The 25703-nt window shown below is 44.1% G+C and overlaps 1 protein-coding gene across 3 annotated transcripts in view; it reads left to right on the top strand.

Moving 5' to 3' along the window:
- Positions 1-25703, top strand: part of sbf2 (SET binding factor 2) — a 59154-nt gene that overhangs the window by 27789 nt on the left and 5662 nt on the right. For 2 of the 3 annotated variants that reach the window (XM_011610243.2, XM_011610242.2), the window contains exons 10-33: positions 1531-1608; positions 1717-1830; positions 2542-2670; positions 2834-2932; positions 3091-3295; positions 3434-3543; positions 4034-4183; positions 9657-9725; positions 14389-14559; positions 14779-15044; positions 15924-16096; positions 16381-16454; positions 17994-18189; positions 18310-18437; positions 18719-18894; positions 18993-19126; positions 19216-19417; positions 19696-19892; positions 19971-20111; positions 20772-20855; positions 21970-22044; positions 22982-23160; positions 23687-23863; positions 24189-24290. In XM_011610243.2, coding sequence (XP_011608545.1) covers positions 1531-1608; positions 1717-1830; positions 2542-2670; positions 2834-2932; positions 3091-3295; positions 3434-3543; positions 4034-4183; positions 9657-9725; positions 14389-14559; positions 14779-15044; positions 15924-16096; positions 16381-16454; positions 17994-18189; positions 18310-18437; positions 18719-18894; positions 18993-19126; positions 19216-19417; positions 19696-19892; positions 19971-20111; positions 20772-20855; positions 21970-22044; positions 22982-23160; positions 23687-23863; positions 24189-24290 — 3429 coding nt within the window. The remainder of the gene's footprint in view (positions 1-1530; positions 1609-1716; positions 1831-2541; positions 2671-2833; positions 2933-3090; positions 3296-3433; positions 3544-4033; positions 4184-9656; positions 9726-14388; positions 14560-14778; positions 15045-15923; positions 16097-16380; positions 16455-17993; positions 18190-18309; positions 18438-18718; positions 18895-18992; positions 19127-19215; positions 19418-19695; positions 19893-19970; positions 20112-20771; positions 20856-21969; positions 22045-22981; positions 23161-23686; positions 23864-24188; positions 24291-25703) is intronic. The other variant, XM_011610244.2, reaches the window with a different exon arrangement.

The raw sequence follows: 25703 nt of genomic DNA, 5'->3' as shown, positions 1-25703 counted from the left end.
AAAGACGTGCTGATTGAGTTGAAGAGCTCAACGTGACGGGTGACGGTTTGCAGAGTTACAAAAACAGAAAACCGTAGCAGTGGCAGATCAAAGAGCGCATATCTTTGCCTGCTGGACATCTGTACTATAGACATTCAGTGGAGTGGAATGTGCTACTGGCTCTGCTTTTATTGTCTTTAGATCAACACACTGTATCCATGCTCAGATAGTTTCACACACATAAAACATGTGCCTGCCCCACATGGGGCCATCTAACAGTACACCGCACTAGGGCATGTTTACAGCTGAACGTGGCCAACAACCATCCCAGTTAATGGCGCTTAGCCAAGCGGAGCAGGAGCAGGTACCACAGTGACTGGTAGGAATCTGTGTATTTGTAGGAAGCTAAGCCTGCATGTTGTTTTAGTTTGGCGTTCAATAAATGTTGACTTGATATTAAATTAGAATGACAGACAGTTTGTTTTCCTTCCTAACTTGCACTGCAGTGGTTTCATGTATTAATTGCACAGGTTTTTTGGTCTTGAAGAAAACTGCAAAACGGAACTCGCCCTACATTTTGCAGCAGGGGAAAAAAAGGGGAGAAATAAATCACACGTGCAAAAAAAATTAGCTCCATCGAGATGGGCCCTGACACGCCGTGATTTGTTTTGAAAGCTAAAATCTCGGTTCACGTCTCAAGTGTCAAATGTTGACGATTGTTTAAGCACTCGAACACTTATCATATCTGTAATCAAGAAAGTCAGGGCTGAGGATTTTCTGTCGTATTTTGGAAATACAGCAGTGACAGCTCCAGAAAGGCGAGATAAAGGGGCCGACAGTAAACAGACACATTGGAACAAGTCCCAGAATGAGAGAGCAAATGTAAAACTTGTCACCCTGATGCAGCGACTTTACATTTAGCTCTTCCACTAAAACATAAACATAAACATATCTGACCACATTATTCCAGCATAAGAGCTCAGCCTGGTGCAGCACAGTAGGCTACGTTACAGCAGGAAGTGGGCCGTGACTAAAGAGCAGCAGCTTCCGTTTAGAAATATATAATAGAATCCCCCACATATTCTAATAAACAAGCACTTCATCCAAGCAGTTTTTTTAGTTCCCCAATAATTTCAGGAACTTGGATTTATTCAATAGGCAGGAGTCCCTCATTTATCATTAATGAATTGCTAATTGACCTGTTCAGGTATTATCATTGTTGACAGCTGTGTGTCACAGCATGATTGAACCAAATTATTCTATTTTTTGTCAGCGTAATTTGAAAGTTGTAATGTAACCATACAGTAAGAGAGCTTCTGGCGTGATTTGCATTGCAGTTTTAATAAAGATCCTTTTTCCGTCAGCATCATTTTACTTTTCCCGCACGGCACGCAACACACAAGGGCTTTGTTTTTCTATTCTTGCGGAGTGACTAATAAAGGGGTTTAACTTTAATGGTCAGACATCTTAGCTGGTTACTTCAGTAACTGGAAATGGTTGCTAACGCCGCTGGAAAAGCTATTAAACTTTGCATAAACATATTCTTTGCAGGTTCTGCACCCTGATCTGGAGATAGCAGACAATGCGTTCCCTCCTCCTCGCACTGCACCGTCCAACCTCAAGTTGTTGGTGAGTAAGACTCACTTGTATTATTAGCCAATGTGTCCTCTTTTTTACCCCCCAAAATGTACAGAAGTCCTAAACATGTGTACAATATTGTATGTCTGTGTGTTACAGGACAAGGAAGTCAGAGCCGTCTTTCTTAGGCTGTTTGCACAACTCTTCCAGGGCTATAGATCCTGCCTGCAGCTTATCCGCATCCATTCTGAACCTGTAATTCACTTTCACAAGGTTGGCCTCAAATATCTGGACTTTCCTGATTTTTATTCCTTTTTTTTGTCTTCTGGGAATTTTCTTGTTACTTGATCTCTTGAATCAAAAATCCCTGGCAGATAATCCAGGGTCGTATAGAGCGTGCGTATCGGTTTTTAAATGTGCACCCTCACTCTTCTGGGATGCTCTCGTGTTTACGCAAGCACCGGACACAATCCCGTAACCTTGGGCAATGCCCTGCAATGAGCCATATGAAACACATTAGGTTTACATTTTTGTTTTGCGCCGGGGATTTTGTTTGTTCGTGTCTGTGATGTCTCCGTGGTAACCTCTTAGCACATCACCCTTAAAGTACCCCACATGGATCACATTATAAACAAACTCTGCTTATTCGCCTGGAAAGTCTGAGTGGGAAAGGCTTAGCTGAACTGTTTTATCTCTCCAACCCACATGCACACATAAGTATGCATGAAGTCAATTAAACTCATTTGCATGCAGGCATTTTTAGCTAGATTTGTTCCCCATTTTGCATCCACTATTTCAGCAGCAAAAGATGTTGATCTCAAGCCCCTCGCTGAAATTTGTTTGTGAGGTTTTGCAAGCTTGTTCTAAAAATGGATCCGATCACGCTGCTTATTTTTCATTCTATCGTACGTCCAAACGAAGGAGATTACAACGCTCCCATCTGCGCGGGGGACTAACTGTCCATCTGATTCTGACATTATGCAGACTGCCTTCCTTGGCCAAAGGGGCCTCGTTGAGAACGACTTCCTGACCAAGGTTTTGGACGGCATGGCCTTCGCCGGCTTTGTCTCAGAGAGAGGTCCACCTTACCGAGCCTGTGATCTCTTTGATGAGGTACAGAACCACGACGCACCACTTTTTCTGTAGTTAATCCCGCTGCCCGGATACTGCATGAGCCGTCATTCTAACTGTCAAGAGCGTGATTATCGATGAGTTCAACCACCTAACCCATTGATTGTAACATATTACTGCTGTTTTTTTGTCTATGGTTTTCTAGCTGGTGGCCTTAGATGTTGACAATTTTAAAGAAGAAGAGGAAAGTCCGGCCAAGCTGCAGAAACGCATCAGAGAACTTTCTGAGCAGCTGTACAGAAATGTAAGAGTTGGAGCAGATGGTCATCTCATCTGTTGTCTTAGCATAGGTACCAGTTGTCAAATAGCACGATCCAAGAATGTCTTGCTGTGTGTTTACTGCACATACATCTGTGGAACACATTTAATGATGCACGTGGTTCTCTGGCATGTTTCTTGTAGGAGAACCCAAATCCACACATGGCTTTCCAGAAAGTGCCTCGGCCGTCAGAGGGATCACACCTGCGAGTCCACCAAGTGCCCTTTCCCCACCTGGATGAGGAAAAGGTGGAGAAAATGGTGCTGGAGGGTGTGGCCAAGCACAGCAGCACACCTGTTTGCACACGTCCTGAGAAGAAGTGTGTCGTACCTGCTGGGCCACCCGTTGGTACGGCCCGGAGCCAAATGAGCTCATCTGTGGCTTTAAACATGTTAATTTGGGACGGCGCTGAAAGAAATGTAACATCTGGACTTGAATATGTTTTACTCTTCACTCGTGACTCTTTTATTCTGTCTTTTGTCACAGTGTCCATTATGGGTAAAAGTGGCTCAGTTTTCAACAGCGCACGTAGGCTGGAGGTCGTGCGTAATTGCATTTCCTTCATCTTTGACAACAAGACTCTGGAGACTGAAAAGGTGATCCATGTTGCTTTGTTTGTGTGTTGTTTTTTTATTGGTTTTGATTATTAGAGGCCGTCGATCCCATTAACTGACTTTATAGGTAGAGAAACTTAATGTGGCAATTTCCTTGTCACTCAAATAAAAAGGGGCTGAAGTCCAACAATTCCCTCTGTTATCGCTTGTGTTTGTTTCTAAAAACATTTTTTTTGTCCTACAAAGATATTTTTCATCTAGTTTCCTTTTTTGTGACCAAATATACAGGAGGTCGTAGCCTTTATCCAGCCATTGTGTTTCTGTTAGAATGCTTCTAGGCAATGCTTTATATATCCCACTGGCTTAATATAGATGTTATATAAGTTCAACCCGAGTCTCTGTATGTCACCAAAACAAGCTTGTAAATTAAGTTTCTGTCTTGAACCATTCTAAGACTGATTCCAATTCTGCCACAAATACCTGAAGGTCCTCATTTGGATCAGTTCATTAATGTGTTTGTCCTTCTCGACAGACGCTGCCGGCTGCACTGCGTGCACTGAAGGGTAAAGCGGCTCGGCACTGTCTCACCGAGGAGCTGAGTCTCCACGTCCAACAGAACCGCATCATAATGGACCACCAACAGTTTGACTACATCATTCGAATGATGAACTGTGCCCTCCAGGTGAGTCTACAGTTGCCACCTGTACCTGTTCTGTGTTTTATCAAGCCGGTAGTCCTTGTTCTGTAGTTCGCAAGTATCTATAGTGAACCTTTTTTATTCTTGTTTATGGCTTATGTCATACAGCATTACGTGATTTTATAGTGCACCTTGCGTGTGACCATTCCGGCCCCCAAAAAAGTTGAATCACATCCAAGCTGAGCGTCTTCCTTTTGAGTTTTAAATTGGGAAAGAAGACGACTGACGGAGAAGGAGATAGAGATGCACACAAGCCTCCGTCACAAAAAAAGATGGAATGTATGAGTTACAATCCTGACGGGGCGAAACACACAGTTTGAATGAGTACAGTCAAATCTTTTTTGGGGGTTCGGTACCTTGCTCAGTGGTACCTCAGCAGTTCATTGCACCTCCCCCTGCTACCTGAGCACCTTCCCTCGCTTGTCTTTATCGAGACCTGAGCTGAGAACCCTCCGTTTCTCAGCCCAGTCCCCAACAGACAGAGCTACCTCCTATGTTTATAGCATAACAGCAAGGTTTCTCCTGGGCAGATATTTCCAAGCAGACGTACAGTTCAGGCTCTTTTGTGCAGCAGATGAGAAACACACCAAACTTATTGCCTTTTGAAATCAGAAGATGTGCAGCAGTGCCATCAGAACCGGCAGAGACCAGCAGGTACAACCATCTACTGGCCATAAGTGGTCTTCAGAGAAGAGTTGTAGCCAAAAAGAAATCCCTCCGACATGGAATCAAGGCCGATCGACTCAACTATGAATGAAAACATAAGAACTGTAAAAATGGCAGCAGGTGGTCGGGGCTGAAGAGACTAAATTTGGAGTATTTGGCTGCAGCAGAAGGCAGTTTGTAGAAGGGCTGGAGAAAGGTACAATAATGAGTATCTGCAGGCCACAGTGCATGGTGGAGGTTCCTCACAGGTCTGGGGCTGCAGTCCTGCAATTGGAGGGAAATTGATGCTGTCTTGAAGGCAAAAGGTGGTCACAAAAAAAAACACTTCCATTTTGGAAAGTATTCTTAGTTTACAGCATTTTTTTTCATACCTGCCTAAAAGCTTGTTACAGTACTTAATACAGTGTAATACATTGTTAATAATTAAAACCTGAAGACTTGTTTTTCCTGTGAACCTTAGGTGTGAACTTTAGGTCACATGGTCAAATATTTGCTATTTTATTTTACATGAATTCCACTGTGAAATCTTGGAAATCCCACTGAACACGCAAAGTAAAGAAATACGTATATTTTAAAATAATCTTTATTCTCAGGACACTAAACACTAAATTGTGGGGGAATGCCTGCAAAATAAATCTACAGGGAAAAACCAACATGCACACCGCCATCTGTTCACAATGCAACACTCGGGAATATTGCATCATACATCATTACCTCTGCTAAATGATCAGTTTTCATTCAAAATGATATCTGTGGTTTTGCTTAGGGTGAAAAATAGTATTTCCATGATTTTATCTGCCGGTAAAGCTGGCTCTTGAAGCCTTTATTAAGCGTTTTGCTTAATTACATTAGCTCCTTCTAAAGGGGAAATCTGACCTGAATCTTAGTTCATGCCACATTATGCTGCACAAACACTTTAGCCCCGGCAAAAACATTTGCTCGAATTCAAGGATGAGGCGGTTGAATTTTTTTGGGGTCAAAGGTCAGGGTTTCAGCGAAGATACATTGTGAATGGAACATGTTGAAGGGTGTGTTCAAAGGTCCCCATGGGGTCAAGGCTACACGCTGTACTATCAGTTGCTCAAAGGTCACTCGAACCTATTAAAGCAAATTTAAGTGTTGTCTAAACCAGTCACAACTAAACACTAATATATTTACATTCATGGCAAACCTGTTTCCCATCTCTGCCTCGTGCCTTCATTCCACAACTACTCGTGAAAGCGAGTAAGGGATGTGTTTCTGTGCAACTCATAAATAGCTGGTGAGGCTTTTTTATTGGTAGTTCCTCACGTTTTACTGCCCTGAATCAGCCTCTCACAGAGAATTGAATATTTTTTAGCAGTCCTTACAGAGTGCAGTTTTTATGGAGTGGCTTAAGATTCCAGCGATTCTTTTTCCTTTTCCTATAAATAATCGCAAGTCATTACGTCCCTCCATCTGTGTCGGACCGGAACACACGATGTCATTTTATGTGCTCTTGGTTCTCGTATTTAGTAAGTTGCCACGGATTGCTTAATATTTCTTTAAATTAATTATTTCAGCACGCTATTAATATGCTCTGCGTGTGTGTCCTCACGTCTGTGTGTCTGTATAAGAGCCAGAGTGACTGCACGATAAAAAATGTTCAGTATGTGCAGTAACAGAATTCTGCCTGATTAGGATTTCTGGCATAAACGTTGATGTGACATATTGATGGTTGATGACCTCATCACTGTGAGGCCCGTTTTATGGTGTGACTGTCAGCTCCAGCCTGACAGGACTGTTTTCTGCTTACAGTCAGAGTTGAAAGGTTCGCAGGGGAACACAGCTGTAGGATGTGATATTCAAGACGGAAATCCATAGGTAATAGTTTTACCGTCCCCCGTCGCCACTTTTTTATTTTACTCACATTTCCCGGTGCAGCGCAAATTAGCCTTGATACACTCTCAGGAATGCCGTGTTGATTAGTTACAGCGATGGCTTTTTCCTGCTCAGGCATCTGTTGCACTTCTTATCGGAGCTGTTTCACCATGAATCACACAAGAATGTCATTAGCCTATTTGAATTAATTGCACTCAGTATTTCCCTGTGCGTGTGTTCCAGGCTCTGCAAGTAAATGTTGTGCAAGCCATGTGGGGGAATAATTCGTGCTGTGGATGTATCCTGGCATCCCAACCATTTCCTGTACGATAGGATTATGAGCCCTCTGTGCTCTGCTCTCTCATGGCCCAGGGCCTCATGATGCTGCTCAAAAACACACACTCAATGGCAGTTTACTGTGAGAGGGGATTAGTGCGGGGGGTAGATAGGACCCTCCTCCAGTGGCATGGAGTCCAGGAACACTGTAGGATCCTCAGCTTGGCCCTCTGGTGTGGAGAGCGCCCAGAACCATTTGCAGAATGACTCTTCTGCGTGAAATTTCAGTTAATTAGCTGTTTTAACTATCAACTGTATCTGTGGCCTTTGACCCCTGTGCGGGGGGAAAAATGTTGTCGGCCTCCATTTAATCACTTTGAACATTTCCTTTACTGTAGGAAGATGACTACATGCCATGTTTGCATATTTTACATCATATTTTAGTCTCTTGCAGTGAGAACATGGCCTCTTTCTGCCACAGCATTGATATAAAGGGTCACATGGTGGGGTCGCGTTATTCCCATCTTACTGGCCATCCTTATGTGTGGGTAAATAAATAAAATAAATAGTTTATCATTTTCTTTATGGCATCTAATGTGCATTCCCTCCATAATTAATCTTTCAAATCTTTGGCTTCATTATTGTTTAGCATGTTTTAAATGTCGCTAGCTATAAATGACTCAAAAACAGCCCCTTGCAGTCACCTTGCAGCTTTTCCCGTGAAAAATATTCAAGCTGAAACGCACAGGAAGCCGCTGTTTCTTCACATCCTCTGTTTTTGTCACATACACAGAATTCTTGTTTGTGGCTCCCTGGATGCGTGTCTGACACAGAGTAGCTGCCTTAGTCATCGCAGCTATAATGTATGTGAAATGATGGGGGAGACGTTAGAAAGAAGGAAGAAAGCAGGTTGATATAAACAGAAATGTGAGGAGGTGAAACAATCTCATCACTCGCTAATGTTACATGGCATTTGCTCTAGTCTGGCACGTTGTTGATTTTGTTAACAATACTTACTAAAATCTCACCTTTGGCAGCGTTGGTTTGCAGCGATTCCTCCCTAATTTTATCTCAGACCTGTTCTGATTCCACTTCTTATCTCTGAAAATGTGCATCGACCCTCATTTATTTTAAGCTCTCCCTTGCTGTCTGTCTGTGGGGGACTGGGGCAAAGGTTTTTAGGAGATAATAAGTTGTGTTTTTGTGAGAGCTGCCAGTCTGAACCAATCCCGAGCGCCTCTCATTTGCTTCTCTTTGTTTGTCCGGTGGTGTTTTCTCCACTAGTTTTTTAGTGACTTCGATGCATTTCCACGTCTTGTTCTGTTTTGACTTGGGTCCAGGAAACTCCGATGACCTGCTGCATTGTTATGGGTGCCAGTAAACTTTACTTTGGGACTGTTCAAACGTTTTACTGCTGCCCAAGTAAATGCAAAGGGAAAAATTAGGGACAAATAAAACAGGAACTATGTTGCTTAGTTGACAGGGGGTCAGACTTTCATGTGTGAAACTGGTGTTTTATATTTTCTCCCCTCGTGGCAGTAACAGAGTTCCCAATTACAGGCTGCCATCAGGAATTGCGGCATTCTTCCCTATAGTTGTACGTTACATCATTTTAGTTTTACTCTGCCATTAAAAAAAGGCATCTTTAAAACCAAATGTTGTCCTAAAAAATAAATGTGTCAGGCATTGTTTTAGTCCTAGAGGAACATTTTGTGTGCCGCTCGGTCACAAACAGTCCAGTAATTGGTCCATGCTCTGCACTGAAGTTTCCTCTGGCCATTTACAAAGACGCGCCGATAAAGCCCAAAAGCTTCCCACAGATAAGTACCAATTTCCTGCTAAGTACTTTTGAGTTCAACTTTTTTTCTTCTGTTTTTGCCCGTCTCTGTGAGCTATGCCAGAAAAGGACCCTAAAGGACCCCTTCCTTAAGCCTCTTAATGTGCTGTTAATCATTTGTTTTGAAACCACCATCGAATGTTGCTCCTTTGACATGAAAAGGCCCCAAATACAAAGACACAGACCTTTTGTGGTCATCGTGAGATTGAGTAACAAATTTCTGGTTTGTTGCGGCTCCTTGGTAAACGGCCTCAGCTTTTTATTGCCGAAAGGTTTGAATTGTGTGCAGTTACTTTCAAAGAGTCTCAAAGTCCTGCTCAAGAATGCAAAACATAAAATTACCAATAAATTGAAGGCAGTAACACGTCCCCCCCCCCCCCCCAACGCTTGCATTATATAAGGCTATTGAAAGCATATGTCACAATAATTGGGTGGTTTTGGCAGGGCAAATTTTTCAACGCACCACTGTGAAATTGAAGACGACAGAGTGTCTTTATGTGACCGCCTCAGATAATATCGCCGCCCTGGTGTTCATCCAAGATTATACGTCTGCACCGCCGTGTTGTAAAGGTCGCCAACCATAAGCCAAAAGGCGCATCATCAGGTTTCCCGTCATGATTTAACCTACATCCCCTCTCAGCGTATCAGCAGCATTTATGTAACAACATGCTTTATATATCAAAAGGATGCGTCCACCTGTGTTAGATTTTTTTGTCCCAGCCTGTCTAAGCGCTCTGTTGGAACTCTGTGCTTTGAGATGAACACGTGCACGCTACATGTACCATGTTTCTTGCTGTGTCCGGTCCTGTCGTCACTCATCTCCTGTTGTTTCACCCACAGGACTGTTCCAGCTCAGAGGAGTATACTGTAGCCGCCGCACTGCTGCCCCTGTCAACAGCCTTTTACAGGGTAAGGAACTAAATAAAATATGTCTAACTCCTCTCTTTAGTGAACAATATGTGCTAGAAAAGCACTTTTTTTTAGCATTTATGCTACTGGTGTGGTAGATACGGCGACTCATGTTTGCTTTTATGTTACATTCAATGAATATAGAGAGTTTTTCTTGTTTTGTTCAAAGTTTCTCATTTGAAACTACATCCCGGGTTATTAGATCAGGACATCGGGGTAGGCCTGCAACCCGTGCTGAGGTAGAGAAACGTTTCTTTCAATAGACAAAAAAAGCTCAGTACTATTAAAAAATAAAATAAAATTCAGCAGTGATGGCAAATATCTGGTACATGACTGTTGCCATCGGTCCATCATGAGGTCCTTCATCAGGCCAGCAGTGTGTCTGAAGACCTGAAAGAGCTGTAGTTGGACAGTTTTAATCAGATTACCTGCTCGGGGTCACAGGAGTCATGGTTTGTTTCCCTGCACGGTGGGTTTCATAGATCTGGTTGGCCCTTTGTTTGTCTGCAGGATTAGTGACAGCTGATAAAATGTGTTGTTTGTTTACCAGCAGCTAAGCTTCAAATAAAACAGCAAAAACAGTAAGTATTTAACTTTCGTTGGAGCGTTCTTCCAGTCTCTGAAAGCTAAACGGTCTCAGAATTCGCTCGACACAAGTCTGTGCTCGTGTTGAGTAAAGTCGGCCTCGGCCTCTGACCTTTTACTGACCTCCGAGCACATACATGCTCCGATCAACTTGTTTAAGGTCTCCAAATTATGTTGTCAACACAGTGGATCCCCACGGCTTACTTGTTGCTATGGGGACAGACATAACTGTCCACATGGGCTTTCTGCCGGGTACCAGTTCGATATGCCAATGGGCTGACCTGGAACCGCTCGACCGCCGCATGACTCATCATCCTGATGCAACTGCTTGGATAATTTGTGTGTGTTCACATGGTCAAACCAACATTACAGAGTAACCCAACAGAGAACTCTGCAGCCTCTTTCTATTATTTGTGGCTAATTAGAGGCTGAGAGGCATTTCAAGATGACTGAAACCACTGACATGTTTGAGACCTGCCTCACCCAGAGATTGAAATGTGAGGTCAGGCAGGACGCTGCCAGTTGATTCTGTAATCTTTGTGCATTCGTTCGGCCAGGATCATGGCGTGAAAATGAGCGCGTAGGAAAGCTTGGTAATGGAGGATTCCAGCAGCTGTCATCATGGGTGGGTGCATTCTCCTCATATCCTTAAATCCATCAGTTGTTCTTTTTCTTTCATTTTATTCAATTATGGTTGTTATGAAATGAAACAACAAGCTGACAAAACTCACTTAGGACAATCGATGGCTTTTTTTTTTTTCCTTTCTGAGGTTTTCCAGCCAGTGCACATTCTTTGTCCATTGCGGGCGGTTTGTTGTGTAATAATCTAGAAGTGGTTTGATGGTGCCCCAGTTAGGTTTTAAGGTGGAGCGTTGCTCTTTCTTATGTGATGAATGCAGCGCACCATTTATCACAAAGAAATAGATCTTTTTTTATTCCAGTCACACACTTTTCTAGGGAAAAATCCATCCCAATCATTTACATTTACATAGTATTTCTCTCATGAACATTAATTTGGGCTCATGCGTGACATAATCGGATCTTGGGTATCAGCAATTAGCCCGTGCTAAATATATTTTAAGTCCATGATAGAAAAAAACAGATGTATATTGTTACAAGGTTACACAAGGTTGTGCAGCTCATATTGGATGCATGTGTTCATACTTTATTTCTTACTATGAAATAAATCATTGATTTGCTTATGTCACCATGTAACAACCACCTTAAAGGACCCTTGACATTAAACGTGCACCTTTTGGAGTACTGTATTTACCTTTCCCTACACATTCTCATGAAACAAAATATTTTAATAGTCTCAGTTTTACTTTTGCTCTATGATAAAATAACTCTTGCACTATATGATCATGAGACACCCACGTGTTGTTCCACTGCCTCTGCATGCCAAACTGGGTAAAACATTGTCCTTGTCTGTTCAGGCGCTGGACATTAAAGGACTCCAGTTAGACATTACTCAAGCCCCTGTTTGGAAGTGCTGGCCAGACTTTGTGGGCTGACACTGTCTTCCTGTGGACACAGAGCTCTTACTTGACCCTTAAGTCAAGGTTATGGAGTGTCGGATGACTGGATCGAGACAGGCGTCTTTCTGACCGACACGTCGTATTTTTATATCAGTTTTCATCAGATCGGGACATTTGAATGATGGCATTCTGATAGAGGTTTTGACCAAAATATGACGTCATAAGGCCAACGTAGGTAAAGTTTACCAGGATGTCACAGACCCTTTGCACAGTGGCTCTTTGTTAATTGTGAGCGTTAACATTTGTTTGTCATTCTCTGACCTTTCCTCTGGCGTTCATTATCTAGCTTGGGCGGGGCTTATCAGAGGATGGACAGGTTTCAGGGCCTGATGTTCTGTCTCCCACAGCCTCACATGACATTTGATGTATTTGAATTAATTTGAAGTACAGACACTCTGGATGACTTTGACGGCATGAGCACTTGACTGTTAGCATTCCTATGCACTGCGATGATTTAGCCGTGCGTGCTGGCCAACAGCTATAGGACGTCCTTGTGGGGAAATTACGTACCAAACATGTCCAGCACTTGACTCAGAGACTCGTTGTTTACTTTCTTCGGCCTAATTGGTTGTGTGTGTTTCCACGGTTGCGTCTCAGAGACACTCCGTGTTATGTGTGACTTGGCTCTATTTATTTTACTGTGAAAATCTGGGTCTAAATGAGCAGATTTCTTTCCATGGTTTCGTGATGCACGCAGGCTTTTCATAATACACTTTGTTGTGAGGAGATGGATTGCGTATGGGTCAGGCATGCATCCCCACAAAGGACCAGAAATAACAAGTGTTTTGTATCTGCAATTCAGGAATGTTGTGAATTCTTCACAACACTTGTAAATAATCTTGCTGCCCCAAGGCTGGTCACATATCAGCCAGAGCGTCTTTGCTCAGTGACAACATGCAACATCTCTCAGCCTGACACGCTTGACAAGTGCGACGCTGTCTGCCGAATAATCGGAGGCCACAGTCCATCATATGATGACCTGTAGGATAGTCTCCTAGAGTTCATGGCCAGTTCCGGGATCCCGATAGCCTCATTCCTCTGCCGTGTACGTGGCATTCTCTTCCATTTATCCCCTCTTGTGTTTGTCTGTTTGTTTTCACCCTCTCTCCCTCCATCTTGCATTCCTCCCCTGCACTGAGCACACAACCAGATTGGCCCACTCAGTGTTTACTCCCTCCTTTGCCTTCATCTTTACTTCCTACTTTGCTTTTCTCCTCCTTTTCCCCTCCTTTCTTCTCTCTATTCCCATCTTCCTCCTTCACCATCTGTTTTGTGACTGTCTCTGTAGGATCAGTGTATTATCATATTGGGAAGAGATGACCTCGGTCAGTGTGACCTGCGCATATCTGGCAAGTGAATAAGGAACAGCCATGCTGAGTGTGGACGCACACCCACACAGGATCTGCACACAGCACCAACATACTGCTGTGAGAGGTGGACCACTTCCATCCCGAAGGCTTCAGTTCATCATGTTATCAGTTTATCTTATGATTTATTGCTGTTCTATTCCAGTTCATTTTCAGGTATCTCCCAAATAATAATCGGCACATTCGGAATGTTGGCTTTTCAGTTTGCGGTTAGCAGTTCGCAACGTCAATGTCGGTGTTTTCCCAGAGCAGTACTCATTATTTCATTTTTTTGGGAAGGTTTAGCTTAGGAATGATTATTTAGCACAGCATAAAATTAAATGTCTATTAGAGAAAAGGCTGCAGGTGGAAGGGTCGAAGGTGCCAGTAGGTTCAAATGCCACAGCAATAAATAAGTTTGAGTTGTGTTGAGAGATTTCTTTTGTGGGTAGAGGTAAAGCCTCTCTTTTCCAAGAAAATTCGGTCAACGAGTGGTTGACTTGATTGGGGGAATCTGCTGTGTTCCATTATGGTATTATTGGTTTATTCTGTCATCCTGCTTCATCCTGTTTCCAGTGCATATCGAGATGAGCCCATCATATTCCCAGTGATACATCAATATACATACATCTGTTTGACTTTTAAAGTTTCAAATTCTCTCGCTCGGGAAAGCCTAAAACACTATTTTAAATGCTTCTGCATTTCATAATAATCTTAACTCACTTATGTTTATAATGAGGATGGGCTGATTACAGTTACATCAAAGTGTTTAATCTTATCAGTGTTTGAAGTTAGGTATTAGCTCTCCATCCTCTTTGTTCCCTGCGTGCCCTCTCTGCACTCCTTATTTTTGGCGTCTGGCCTGTCACACTGGGACTGGAGCTCTGTTAGTTCTGGCCATCATAATTACAATAACCACTCTAGTTCTTGAACAGCAAAGGTAAACTATGAAGTGATAATGGAAGCTGCTATGTTTTGTCAGACTCCAATGGGAGAAATCGGAAGCAAATCAAATAACAGGCCTGGGTCTTGCAGGTGGCCACCCATGCAAGATGAATGACTAGTGAATGCTGTAGAGGGCAGGATCAATTTTTGCAATAGCCTGCAGAAAAAGGAAGGGAAAAAAAGGAACAAAATTATTACACAATTCCAAATATTGTCTTGTGTCAACAATATCTGTGTTTTGTCTTGCAGAAACTGGGTCCTGGAGTCAACCAGTTTGCTTACACTTGCATTCAGGACCATCCCATCTGGACCAACCAGCAGTTCTGGGAAGCCACTTTCTACAGCGAGGTCCAGAGTCAGATCAGAGCCCTTTATCTTAACTCCTCAGAGGAGAAGATGGGCCTCACTGTCAGGCTACGGGTAAGAAGAAAAATTAAAAAACAACGTGGAAGTTGTGGATCTTAATACCTGAAAGGTGTCAAAACCATGTTTTAATGCATTTATTGGACTTGAAGCATTTGGCAACACCTAACCCTCCCATAGCAAATGCTAACGCGGGGTAGCTAATACTATGGATAACCATGTATACTCAGATCAACCCTACAGAACAATCTTAAAAATCTGCTTTGACCTCTCCAGGATACAGGGGCCTCTGCAGACAAAGATGGGGAGCAGACAGCCATGGACCTGGCAGCAGAGCAGCTCCGCTTGTGGCCCAATCTAAGCAAGGAGAGGCAGCAGGGGCTGGTGAAGAATGAGGAGAGCACTGTGTTCAGTCAGGCCATCCACTACGCCAGCCTTATGGTTTATTTACTAGTTCCCTTGGACACCAGCAAGAACAAGCTGCTTCGAAACACACCTGTCGCCGACTGGGAAAGCGGCAGCAACAGCATCGTCACCAACAGGTGAGGAGGGCAGCAGAGACGCAGCACTGCACTGTTGTTTTATGACTTGCATGCTTCTGTCCACAAATATCAAAACTTTCCTAGTGTTCCCCTTCATTCGCTCCTCTTTTGTAAGGTAAAACAATCAGTTTCATCTGGAGGAAACGGCAAGAACAGGTCCGAGTATTTGGGAATAAATGTTCTACTGTTAATAAGGTGATGATAAGTATGTAGGTGGATGCGGTTTAACCCACAGTCTACATGATACCTCGGTATTTGGCCAAATGAAACACGGAACCTTTGCTGTTTCCAACCCACATCCATCCTTGGGGCTTACTTTGCTACTGCAGAAATCAGATTGAGCCCCATTTACTTCTGTTGATGGTTAAAACCCACAGGGAAGCTTTTTTGGACCGTAGTGTGCCGACGTGACATCTGTGGAAATCCTTTTTGCCGTGGAGGGTTAAAGAAAATCCATTCCTTTTACTGAATGTCAGGGTTTGTTCCTTAATTGTCAGAACACAAAGTTCTCATTTGTTTGATGTGTTTCAGTTTGACCAAGGCAGAAATGGGATCACTTCAGCCAATAACTTGTTTATGTGGAAGCTTTCTCTCAAATTTGTACCCCAGACATGTTTATTTCTCACATAAGATATTTTGATTTCAACATTCTTTATTTTGTCAACCCGGAGGGAACATTGCATCACCATCTCATGTGACCCATTTGTCCGGTTTAATAAAGACTGAACGATTGGTGAAAACCGCTAAAACTCTTATGCCAGGCGGCTTTTTATCACTCTCAATCCCATTTCTGTCAACACGTTAAACCTCCGAACTCCAATTGTATCACGTTTTGGATGCCGTCACTTGAACTTCCTCCTTTCCTTCCGCGCTTCGCAGCATCGCCGGCAGCGTTGCAGAGAGCTTCGACACTGAAAGCGGGTTCGAGGACTCCGAGAACAGCGACGTGGCCAATTCTGTGGTCAGGTTTGTTGCGCGCTTCATCGACAAAGTTTGCACGGAGAGCGGCATTACCCAGGAGCACATCAAGAGCTTGCACAGCATGATCCCAGGTAGAGTAATCACACTGTTCATTCATGCGTCGCCACTGGCCCAATTCCATTAGCTTTATACCGAGACAGTTGTGTGTGCGTGTGTGTGTGAGTATTCTCAGCTCAGGACAACAGTAACTGAGGCCTCTAAGCTGATTAACTTTTGACTCATTAAGGCCTTATAACCTGTAAATACCCCCTCTGTTTTTAAGGATGTGTGGACATGCATGTGTTTCTCTGTTCTTGCCGTGCGTGTGCACTCGCGTGTGTCCATATGGTAACCGACCTCGGCTTTTGACCACCAGGCATCGTAGCTATGCAGATGGAGGCTCTGGAGGCGGTTCACAGAGAGAGCAGGAGGTTACCCCCCATCCAGAAGGTGAGTGTTCCGGAGGTTAAAAAAACACTACATTTGAAATATAGACAGTTATATCCCGGCTTAGAACTGAGAGTCTGGGTCACTGGCAAATAAAACACATTATTCATGTTGAACTTTTTCACCCTCACTTAAAAATTCACCAGAAAATGTTTCCCCTGAAAGCAAAGGTCACACAGCTCTAAGAGTGGAAGCCAGGTTAAGATGTGAAGATAGGAATGAGAAACTGAAATAGCCAAGATTTATATCTGATACATCATAGATGTAAGAGCTGTGGGAAGTTTGAAAGCCTAAAAGCAGCATTGGATGGTGTGCAGTGTATTCTCTGCACATCAGCACAGTTATTTGGTCTTTTGGTCCCTGCTGTGCCGCTCATTTCTTTTACATTCGGGCTCTTTTTCATTCGCTCAACAAAATGTCACACCGACTCGGACCGGAGACGATGGCGAGCAGTCTGGGCCAGATGTCTGCTGTGAAACGTAGCTAACATTACAAACTTTTATGTGTTTGGACATCCAAGTTGGACCGCTTGACGTGAGCGGCATTCCAAATACTAAAATGTGTGGAAATGTGAATGGAACAACATCCCAGAATCATGACAGGACACTGAAAGTAAAAACAATGGACACGTTTGATGCGCAGAACAAAAAAGACAGTTTGAGGCCGTAATGAGGTGCTCAGGGTTATTGGCTGAGGTCTTTATAGAAGTGCTGTGAATGATCTAATGTCCCTTTATATTAATGACAGCGGAATAACTGAGTGTTTCCAACCAGGCTTTGGGTGCCTAAAGAGTTCAGGCACCATAAGGTCGTTAGTTACCCCAAACACTGTTTGCATTGGGTGTGTTTAATGTTAATCAATAAGAAAACAAAAGCTCAGTCTGTACGTTGGTTTATTTCATAAAACATGCGGTTTTCTTTGGAAACGACAGGGAAGTCTGTCATTTTGATGCATCTCGTGATAAACTTGAATTGATTAATGAATCAATAAGACTTTTTCTGATTTTTAAAGTGACCCAGTAAAGATTGAACTGATAACCTTTAACGCCTTTAACCTAAGAGTAAAAATTCATAACTTAGCTCTCTAAACATTGAATTCATGGCGTGGTTCTGGTTCTGTAAATTTGATAAGCTGCAAATCTTTTATATGAAAAACAGATTAAGACTTTTGCCCCAGCAGCCAGAGAACGCAATTATGATTTTGTTGGCAGTTTTGTGGGGGTTTTTTCCAATGCCATCAAATTCTGTGTGTGCTTGCAAAATGTGTGTTTTCGATAACGGGCTGATGTGCATGTGAGTCAAAGCTTCTTCTGTATCGAAGTCCTGTAGCGTTGGGAATTGACGTGTTAACATTCACTTGATTTCCTGGCACTTTTAAAAGTCTGACTCAGTGACAGATGTTTCCACATTTGGAGTAACATCTTGACAGATCTGTTCATGTACCATGTGTGCATATATGCAAGTTTCTTTTCATTTTTGTGTGTTTTTGCGCAGCCCCCAGTCCCCTCATGCAATACATTGTTCTATGCTCTTTTCCCACTAGCCCAAGATTCTCCGTCCAGCTCTGCTTCCTGGAGAGGAGATGGTGTCAGAGGGGTTGCGGGTGCTTCTGGACCCTGATGGCAGGGAGGAAGCTACTGGGGGTCTCTTGGGGGGCCCACACATCCTGCCAGCAGAGGGAGCTCTCTTTCTTACAACCTACCGCATCATTTTCAAAGGCATGCCACACGATCCACTGGGTAAATAAGGATTACGACAACAGCCCGGTGAAAGTGGATCAATGGGAATGATTCCCATTTTTCTGCCTGCAGCATCTTGCACCCGTCCTGTCATTAATGTGATGTTGGTCTGTGTTCCAGTGGGGGAGCAGGTAGTTATCAGAGCTTTTCCGGTGTCCTCACTCACCAAAGAGAAGAAGATCAGCATCCAGAACCAGCTGCAGCAGAACTTGCAGGAGGGCCTGCAGCTTCGCTCTGCATCATTTCAGGTAAAAGCACAAAAAAAAGGGTAAAAGCTGAAATCTTGAGTGAATTTCTGCTGCAGAAATATAGTATTAATAATAGAGGAAAATGTCATTGAACAATTATCTGCGGCCTTTGCTTTTAGTAAGTCTGAGCTCTGCTGTTGCATTATAGTCTATTTTTAACCAACGGGTTTGGGAGCTTTAGCAGCTCTACTCTTAAAGCATTACAGGCCGATAAAGGTGGGTCTTGAACTGTGTGTGTCGGAATTTAGTGCTTGCTCAATAACCAGTAATATCTGCTACAGCTTATAAAAGTGGCTTTTGACGAGGAGGTGAGCTCAGAAATGGTGGAGATCTTCAGAAAACACGTCCAGAGGATCCGCTACCCACAGTCCATCTTCAGCTCTTTCGCTTTTGCCGCCGGACAAACGACACCCCAGCTCATCCTTCCAAAGCAGAAAGAGAGGAACACTGGCCTGAGGTACCTTCGGTTTCAGTGCAAACTGTTCTGACCTGGCCGTTGATCGTGGCCGTTATCACTTATTAACGCAACCAGCGGCTGTCTTGCTCTCCTCGTAGAACACTGTCTAAAACCATTGTGAAGGGTGCAAAGAGGGCTGGAAAGATCACCATGGGCCGAGGCAGCCAGAGTACCCTGAAGAAAAATGACAGAGGCAGCCGAATGACCTGGCACGAGGATGATGACATTTCTAGTGAGGGAACTAAATAGCTGCGGATCAAGACAGCAAAAAGGTATTAAGGCCAAAACAAACACGCACCAATTTGCTGGCTTGTGTTTCAGTCTCAGACGACGGGGAGCTGCTGCCCACCAGCACCTTGCGAGCCTCAGAGAAGTCCACCATGGAGCAGCTGGTGGAGCAGTCCTGTTTCCGTGACTACCAGCGTCTGGGCTTCGGCACCATCACCGCCAGCTCGTCTCGCTCCAAGTCAGGCGAGCAGTTTAGGATCACGGCCGTGAACAGGCTCTACTCTCTCTGCCGCAGGTACGCACGTCACAGGTTGCACACCTAAGTGCCTTTTAGCAGCAGAAGTGTTATTTTAAAAACCCGCCGATCCAACTGAGCCGTGCTAATCCCAGCCCACTGGAGCGGCTCACAGTTAATGGGGTTTTGTGGGCCTGCTGGTATCATTGTCTCAAAAAGCTGATTTTGGAAATGTTCACTTCATTGAGTCAGCTCAGCATTTCAGTCCATTTCGACTTTTCTCGTCCCTATAATGAAAGAAATGTCGAAATTTCCTTTCATTTCCGCCTCTCCCTCAGCTACCCGGGCCTGTTGGTCGTCCCTCAGGCAGTACAAGACAGCAGTTTGCACAAAGTGGCCCGTTGCTACAGGCACAACCGCCTGCCAGTCGTCTGTTGGAAGCACCCGCGGACGAAAGCAGTGCTGCTCCGCTCAGGAGGCTTCCATGGCAAGAGCGTGGTGGGACTGTTCAAGTCGCAGAACCCCTCCTCAACAGGTGTGCCTTGTGAACGCTAAAGCTTTTTGTAAAAAAAAAAAGGGAAAATAAGTTTGTTGTTGTTGTCGTGTTTTTTAGCGCCTGCATCGTCTTCAGATTCATCCAGCAGTCTTGAACAAGAAAAGTACCTCCAGGCCATCCTTGACTCCATCCCCGTCTACTTCAAAACCAATGGAAACAACACCCTGTCGAACCGCTCCCTCATTGGCCTCTCCCCAGGTACGTTCCAAACCTGAGCAGAATGTTCTAGTACGCTGACCTGTGACCTCAGCCTGACCTTTATGTTAATCTAAACTAACATCATAGCTCCTGGTTGGCCTTATTTTCCCTGCCATGGATCTAGCGTGGGAAAAAAAATCCGTCTCGTTTGTTTTGAGGGGCCAGAGGCCACCGAGGGTTCATTTCTTCTGATAAGGAGAAAAATTGCAGATTTGCATTCTTGAGAATTATTTTTGTTCGCTCAAGCTGCTGTTCTTTTCTGCCATTGGGCAAGCGTTCCTCTTCCTTCCTTTGATTTTTTTTTCACCTACTTATCTTTGTTTGGGACGGAGCGCAGCGGACTGTGTGAAAGAAATAATGAATCTGAGATTTGGTAACATTTGAAAGGAAATTAATACAATAAAAGGTTGTGTAAGGATCACGGCACAACCTGAGATCACTGCCCTGCACATCTGTCTCCGACATCCTGACATCTGTCTCCTCACGAGCACTGTTCATCCAGTAAACACACTCGCACGGACAGATATGTGTTATTTGTGGTTCAACCACCAACCACCATGTCCTGTTTGTTTTCTTGTTTGCGGATGATTAGTCAACCTCCTGTTTCGTGGTCCCGATAAACTTTCCTGTTTCTGACACTCGCGCTGTCCCAATTTTTAGGCATCGACAGGAGGACATCCAGGATACCAAAGATGGCTCCCGTCCATTTAGACATCCCATTTGCAAATAGCTTTACCCGAGGAGGTGAGTGTTGTCCCCCTGTTTATTTACTCATCGTGCCGTGTGCCTTCCTTCCTGGTGCTGGATGAACTGGGAAATACCAGAGGTGCTGAGGTGCACGACCGTAGTCCGTAGAGTATTTTAGCCTCACCATCTCTCTGAAGGGAAGCATATTTGTTACTTATTGGACAGCTAAGTCTGCTTTTTAGTTGGCAGATGATGTGACAGCGTAAACTGGAATGTAAACTCCCCACCAGCGCTGCTTGTTATGCCTTGGACACATGTTGTGCTCGGTGTTGGTACGAGCTTAAGCTGTTTGTCACCGCTGCAGATGAGAGTCAAAGGTGAAATTGTTTCTGAAACTGAATCAGCAGTTTTCAGAAGACTGGAAAAGATGACGCATCATCTGTGGGTATTAATTAAATAGCATTTGCAGAGGGTTTTTTTTTTTTATCTTCTAACCACATGACTGAAACACATCCAGTAGTAATCACAGTTTTAATGGTGGGACGCATTCTTTCCCTCCGTGGAACCAGAGTTTGTATTTCCAGACACATTTCGCCAGAATCTGGCCAAATAAATGACAAAAATGACAGAGGTCCAAGACTTGACTTGTGCAGTTCTCCCGTTTGCTCCCCTTGATTTTTCTGTAACGCTGAATCCTATTTGCAGCCTTTTGGTGCACTCAGATAACAACTTTTCCACATAAAACTTAACCCTGCCAATTGTGGTTCATGTCATTAAATCCTGTAATGTGGACCTCTGTAAACATGCCTCACGGGAGAACAAGCGGTTTGCAAACCAGTCCAGTCCTGTTTGATCCAGACATCACATGCTTCTGAAACAAAATGTGTCACGTCTCTGAGTAACCGCCAGAAAAAAAAAAATCATCGGGCTATTACTTTTCATGCCATCAGTCATAACAGTAGAAAAACATGCATGTTTTGATATTCATCCTAATAATTCAACAAAATCATCTCTGAACTGTAACTCCTTAGATCTGCTTCTTTTATTTGAAATGGTCAGTAAGGGGGGGGGGGGGGTGAAGCTGTTGGTTATGTTTGCCTGATACTGATGTGGTTTGATGTTTTTCATACCCTGGCCCTCATCTTCTGCCCCTGCCTTCTGTAAACTCCAGTGCTTGAGTACAGAGATAAACTGTTCACTCACTCAAACCAAAAACCGGCAAATAAGGAAAGAATCCACAATCAAGGTATAGTCCGATCCCGCCCCTCACTCCCTCTCCCTGCCCGCCCTTGATTTCTTTCCACATCGTCACCCTTTTCTTCCGCTCTCTTCATTTAACCAGCTCGTTAATCTCTTCCTGCCCTATATTATATTGCACGGTGCAGCAGAAACTGGCTCGCCACTAACCGACTTGGTGGGTGCTCGCGTGGAACCTGAGCTTCCCACCAAATGCTTCCCTGCAGCTCCTTCTGTTGTTATTCTGCTGGATGCTCTGCAAAGCCATGGAAGCCATTTGTCATAAAAATGGAGTCATGAATCACCCAAAATTGGCCCCTTTGATCCTATTTCACTGATCCTGTTGATCCTTCATGTATTCTGTGAAGGGGACCGGACGGGAGTTGAATGGAGCCCACAGAAAAAAGGTTTAGTGTTCAGTTACTGTGTACGGTTGTGGTGACTAAGCTGCAGCAGTCGGGTGTAACGCCACGTAAATTACAGTTAATCGTATGGCTTTTTAGGAATCTTTACATTTAGGTCACAGATTTGTGCTGCGTAACTGCTCCAGATGCAAACACCAACGTCGGTGTTGAGTTCGCTGAAAAGTGATTAACGGGGATACTGTGAAAAATAATCCTCCTTCCTCTCAGCGGTCGATTCTTTGGACGGTATTGCGTGGTATTCTGAGAGCTGGCTTTTAGACCTGTTGACTTGCTCAGAAATTCCAGCAACTTCTGCTTCTAATTTCTCAAGACACCCGGATTCACAGAGGCATCTGCCTTTTTGTCAGGCTAGAAGAACGAAGCACGTTTACATAATCGCTGTTGTTCTGCCACGCATGTAAGCCTAGTCTGCATGCCTTCTGTTGTTTGTCATGCGTCCTCAGTGTGTTTGACAGTGTGTGTATATCTGACGGGGCAGCCCCCGCATGTGTGTAACTTTGGTCTGCATGTGTGTGTTTGCAGGCATGTGGGCCAGCCTGCGCTCCAGCAGCAGACTCAGCCAGCACCCGGCGACACCAGACGTGGGAGCCAGGATGGCAGGGAAGGAGCTGGCGCCCCCTGTGGGTAGCAGCAGTCTGCAGGCTCAGCTCCTCAAACAGCAGGCTGCTCTCTACATCTTTGGAGAAAAGTCTCATTTAAGGGTGAGGATGGGGGGCTTTATTGTTTTCATTCTCAATATCCAGTTTAAAAGCATTGATAGATTTTCTATTTGCAAATGGAAGAGCAACATTTATCTCCTGTGATGACTAACTCACTGCTTAATGATGTTCTTACTGTGTAAAATTTCAACTACTACTTTAAAAACAGAATTTAAATAGAATACATGCACACGTTTCGCAATGGTGTCTTGAAAAGGTGCTGTTGTGCAGAGGAAAGGAAAGAAATGAATAGATAACAAATAATAAATAGATTTTAGGCATTAGAAAACAGTACGACAAGGCTTGGGGGGGGGGGGGGCGGCTGTGGCGTTGCTCGCTCACTTTGCTCATGTTGAAGTGTGAATTCATTTAAAGGACAATTTATTTAATGAATTCTGGATGAATTGCAGACTCCAGCAGATGTCCGTACCCGGTCAGGAGGAGCTTCAGAGGAAGCCTTGGTCTTTATCTGTGCTAGAATGAAACCTCTAAAAAAAAAAGAATATTTGCTTTTGTCTCTCCCACACAGGGCCTTCGCCTGGACTCTTGTCTGAACTGTGAACTGGTGCCTGTGGAGTTTGCCGAAACGCGACAGGTTAAAGCCTCTTTCAAAAAGCTGCTGAGAGCCTGCGCTCCCAGCGCCACCTCCAACGACGCCGAAGACTCCTTCCTTAAAGTTTTGGAGGACTCTGAATGGATCCAGCAGGTGAGCGGATGCAGGGGGAAGAGCAACTGTGCATTTGTCAAGGATCTCAGACGGTCTTACTCCGCTCATCAGGCATGTATGAGATTCTCATAATGAATAAATCCAGCCTAAAGCCATTTTCCCAGGGGAACAGACTCGCATTAATGGGATAAAAGTGTAGTTCTTATTATCTGGTTATCTTGATTGACCTCTGTGAGAAACCGCTCAGAGACAACAAACATTTCTCATGGGAACGCATGCACGAAGAGGATTTTGGACTGTGTTTCAGCGTGAGCTGTTTATGGTTGTACATATGGTCACGTGCACGTATGCCCGTCTCCCGCAGCTACACAAGATCCTGCAGCTGGCGCTGTTTCTGGTGGAGCTTCTGGACAGCGGCTCATCTGTCCTGCTGAGCCTGGAAGATGGCTGGGACATCAGTACACAAGTAAGAAACACACACAAGACAAACCTGTTGGAACGGAGGCAAAACATAGAGGTTTACTGCACGTGTCCATCAACCATTGGCTCATTTTTATGTTTTTATTAGATTAAGTAGACTAGCAAATAATAGTAAAGAATACAGGAAGCTAATGAGCATCCAGAGAGCTCAGACTATCCAACAGATGGAGCCAGAAACATAACCTGCCTGGTGGAGGTTTGTGTAAACAAAAACACAGAGGTGCCCTTTGTCGTCAGCTCTCAGGTTCTGAAGCTGAAAGAAGGAGCATTAAAATCATCCATCCATCACAAAATTAGAATTAAATGTGAATTTTAAAGGTTGAGATTGCATATGTGTGTGCTTGTGAGTGGGCTGTTGATGTTAATCTTGCAAACCTGCTTTCAGTCTTTGCGCACAAATGCCTGTCAGCTCTGATCCTGATCAACACTAGTAAACTGCCTCTGTCAGCATATTATCACATATCTACTGCTTTAGCTCATGTTTCCCATATTAGGGGAAAAAAAGCAGCTCTGCAAAGTAGGTGTGTGTTGCAAAAGTGTCCCACACACGTGTTTAGAGTCTTTCGAAAATCCCGTGCTGCCACTCAAAAACAAACTTGTGGGACTTCATGTGTTCGGCACGTGTTCGGCTCAGAGCATCGTCCTCGCCTGGATCCATCGTGCCAGATCTGTCCACACAAACGAGCCCCACATGCTCCGCAGATCCCCAGCAGACAGGACAGGGAAGCATCTTTGCTCCTAAACTCCGCTCACCTCGCGTGCATTCCTCTCTTTATTTTTATTGAACCCACAATTTTTGGGATAATGCTTTAAATGGCAAAAAAAAAAGAAGATTAATTTGGAGCTGAAGGGTTCTTCTGGGGCTGTAAAATGGATCTAAACAGATCTGAACAACTTGACGAGGGAAACTTGAGAAACACTGGGAGATGACCCAACACCACCCTAAACAATCACCTTAAAACTGAGCAATTAATGTCAGTTTAAATTAATATCAGCTAAAGGAAAGTCAGAAAACCTGGTCTGGTCTAATGTGATGCTCAGGACTTTTTAACTGGGCTTTTAAGAGCTGCAGCACCCTTTTCCCAACACTTAAAACCCAAATCATTAGAAACTTAACACAAAGCAGCGCAAATAAAAGTCAAAATGGATTTAATCTGTGCGTATGTAAAGAATTCCATCCTCCCCCTTTCGTCTGGCTCAAAGGGGCAGCGAATATTTCTGCTGGTTTCACTGCGAGGGTGGTTCTGTGGCCAACACGCGGGTCTTCCTGCAGTTCTGGGGGCTTTCTCTGCCACTCTGGACTCAATGTTCTTTTTGCACCCTGAGGGGTTGCCATGAAAGTTATTCCCACTCATTCCAAACGCATCACGCTTGATCAGTAGACTTGGAAGAGACCCAA

Source organism: Takifugu rubripes, chromosome 13 (genome assembly GCF_901000725.2).
Source record: "Takifugu rubripes chromosome 13, fTakRub1.2, whole genome shotgun sequence".
Taxonomy (NCBI): domain Eukaryota; kingdom Metazoa; phylum Chordata; class Actinopteri; order Tetraodontiformes; family Tetraodontidae; genus Takifugu; species Takifugu rubripes.
The sequence above is the reverse complement of the archived record's forward strand: the minus strand, read 5'-3'. Positions and strand labels throughout refer to the sequence as shown.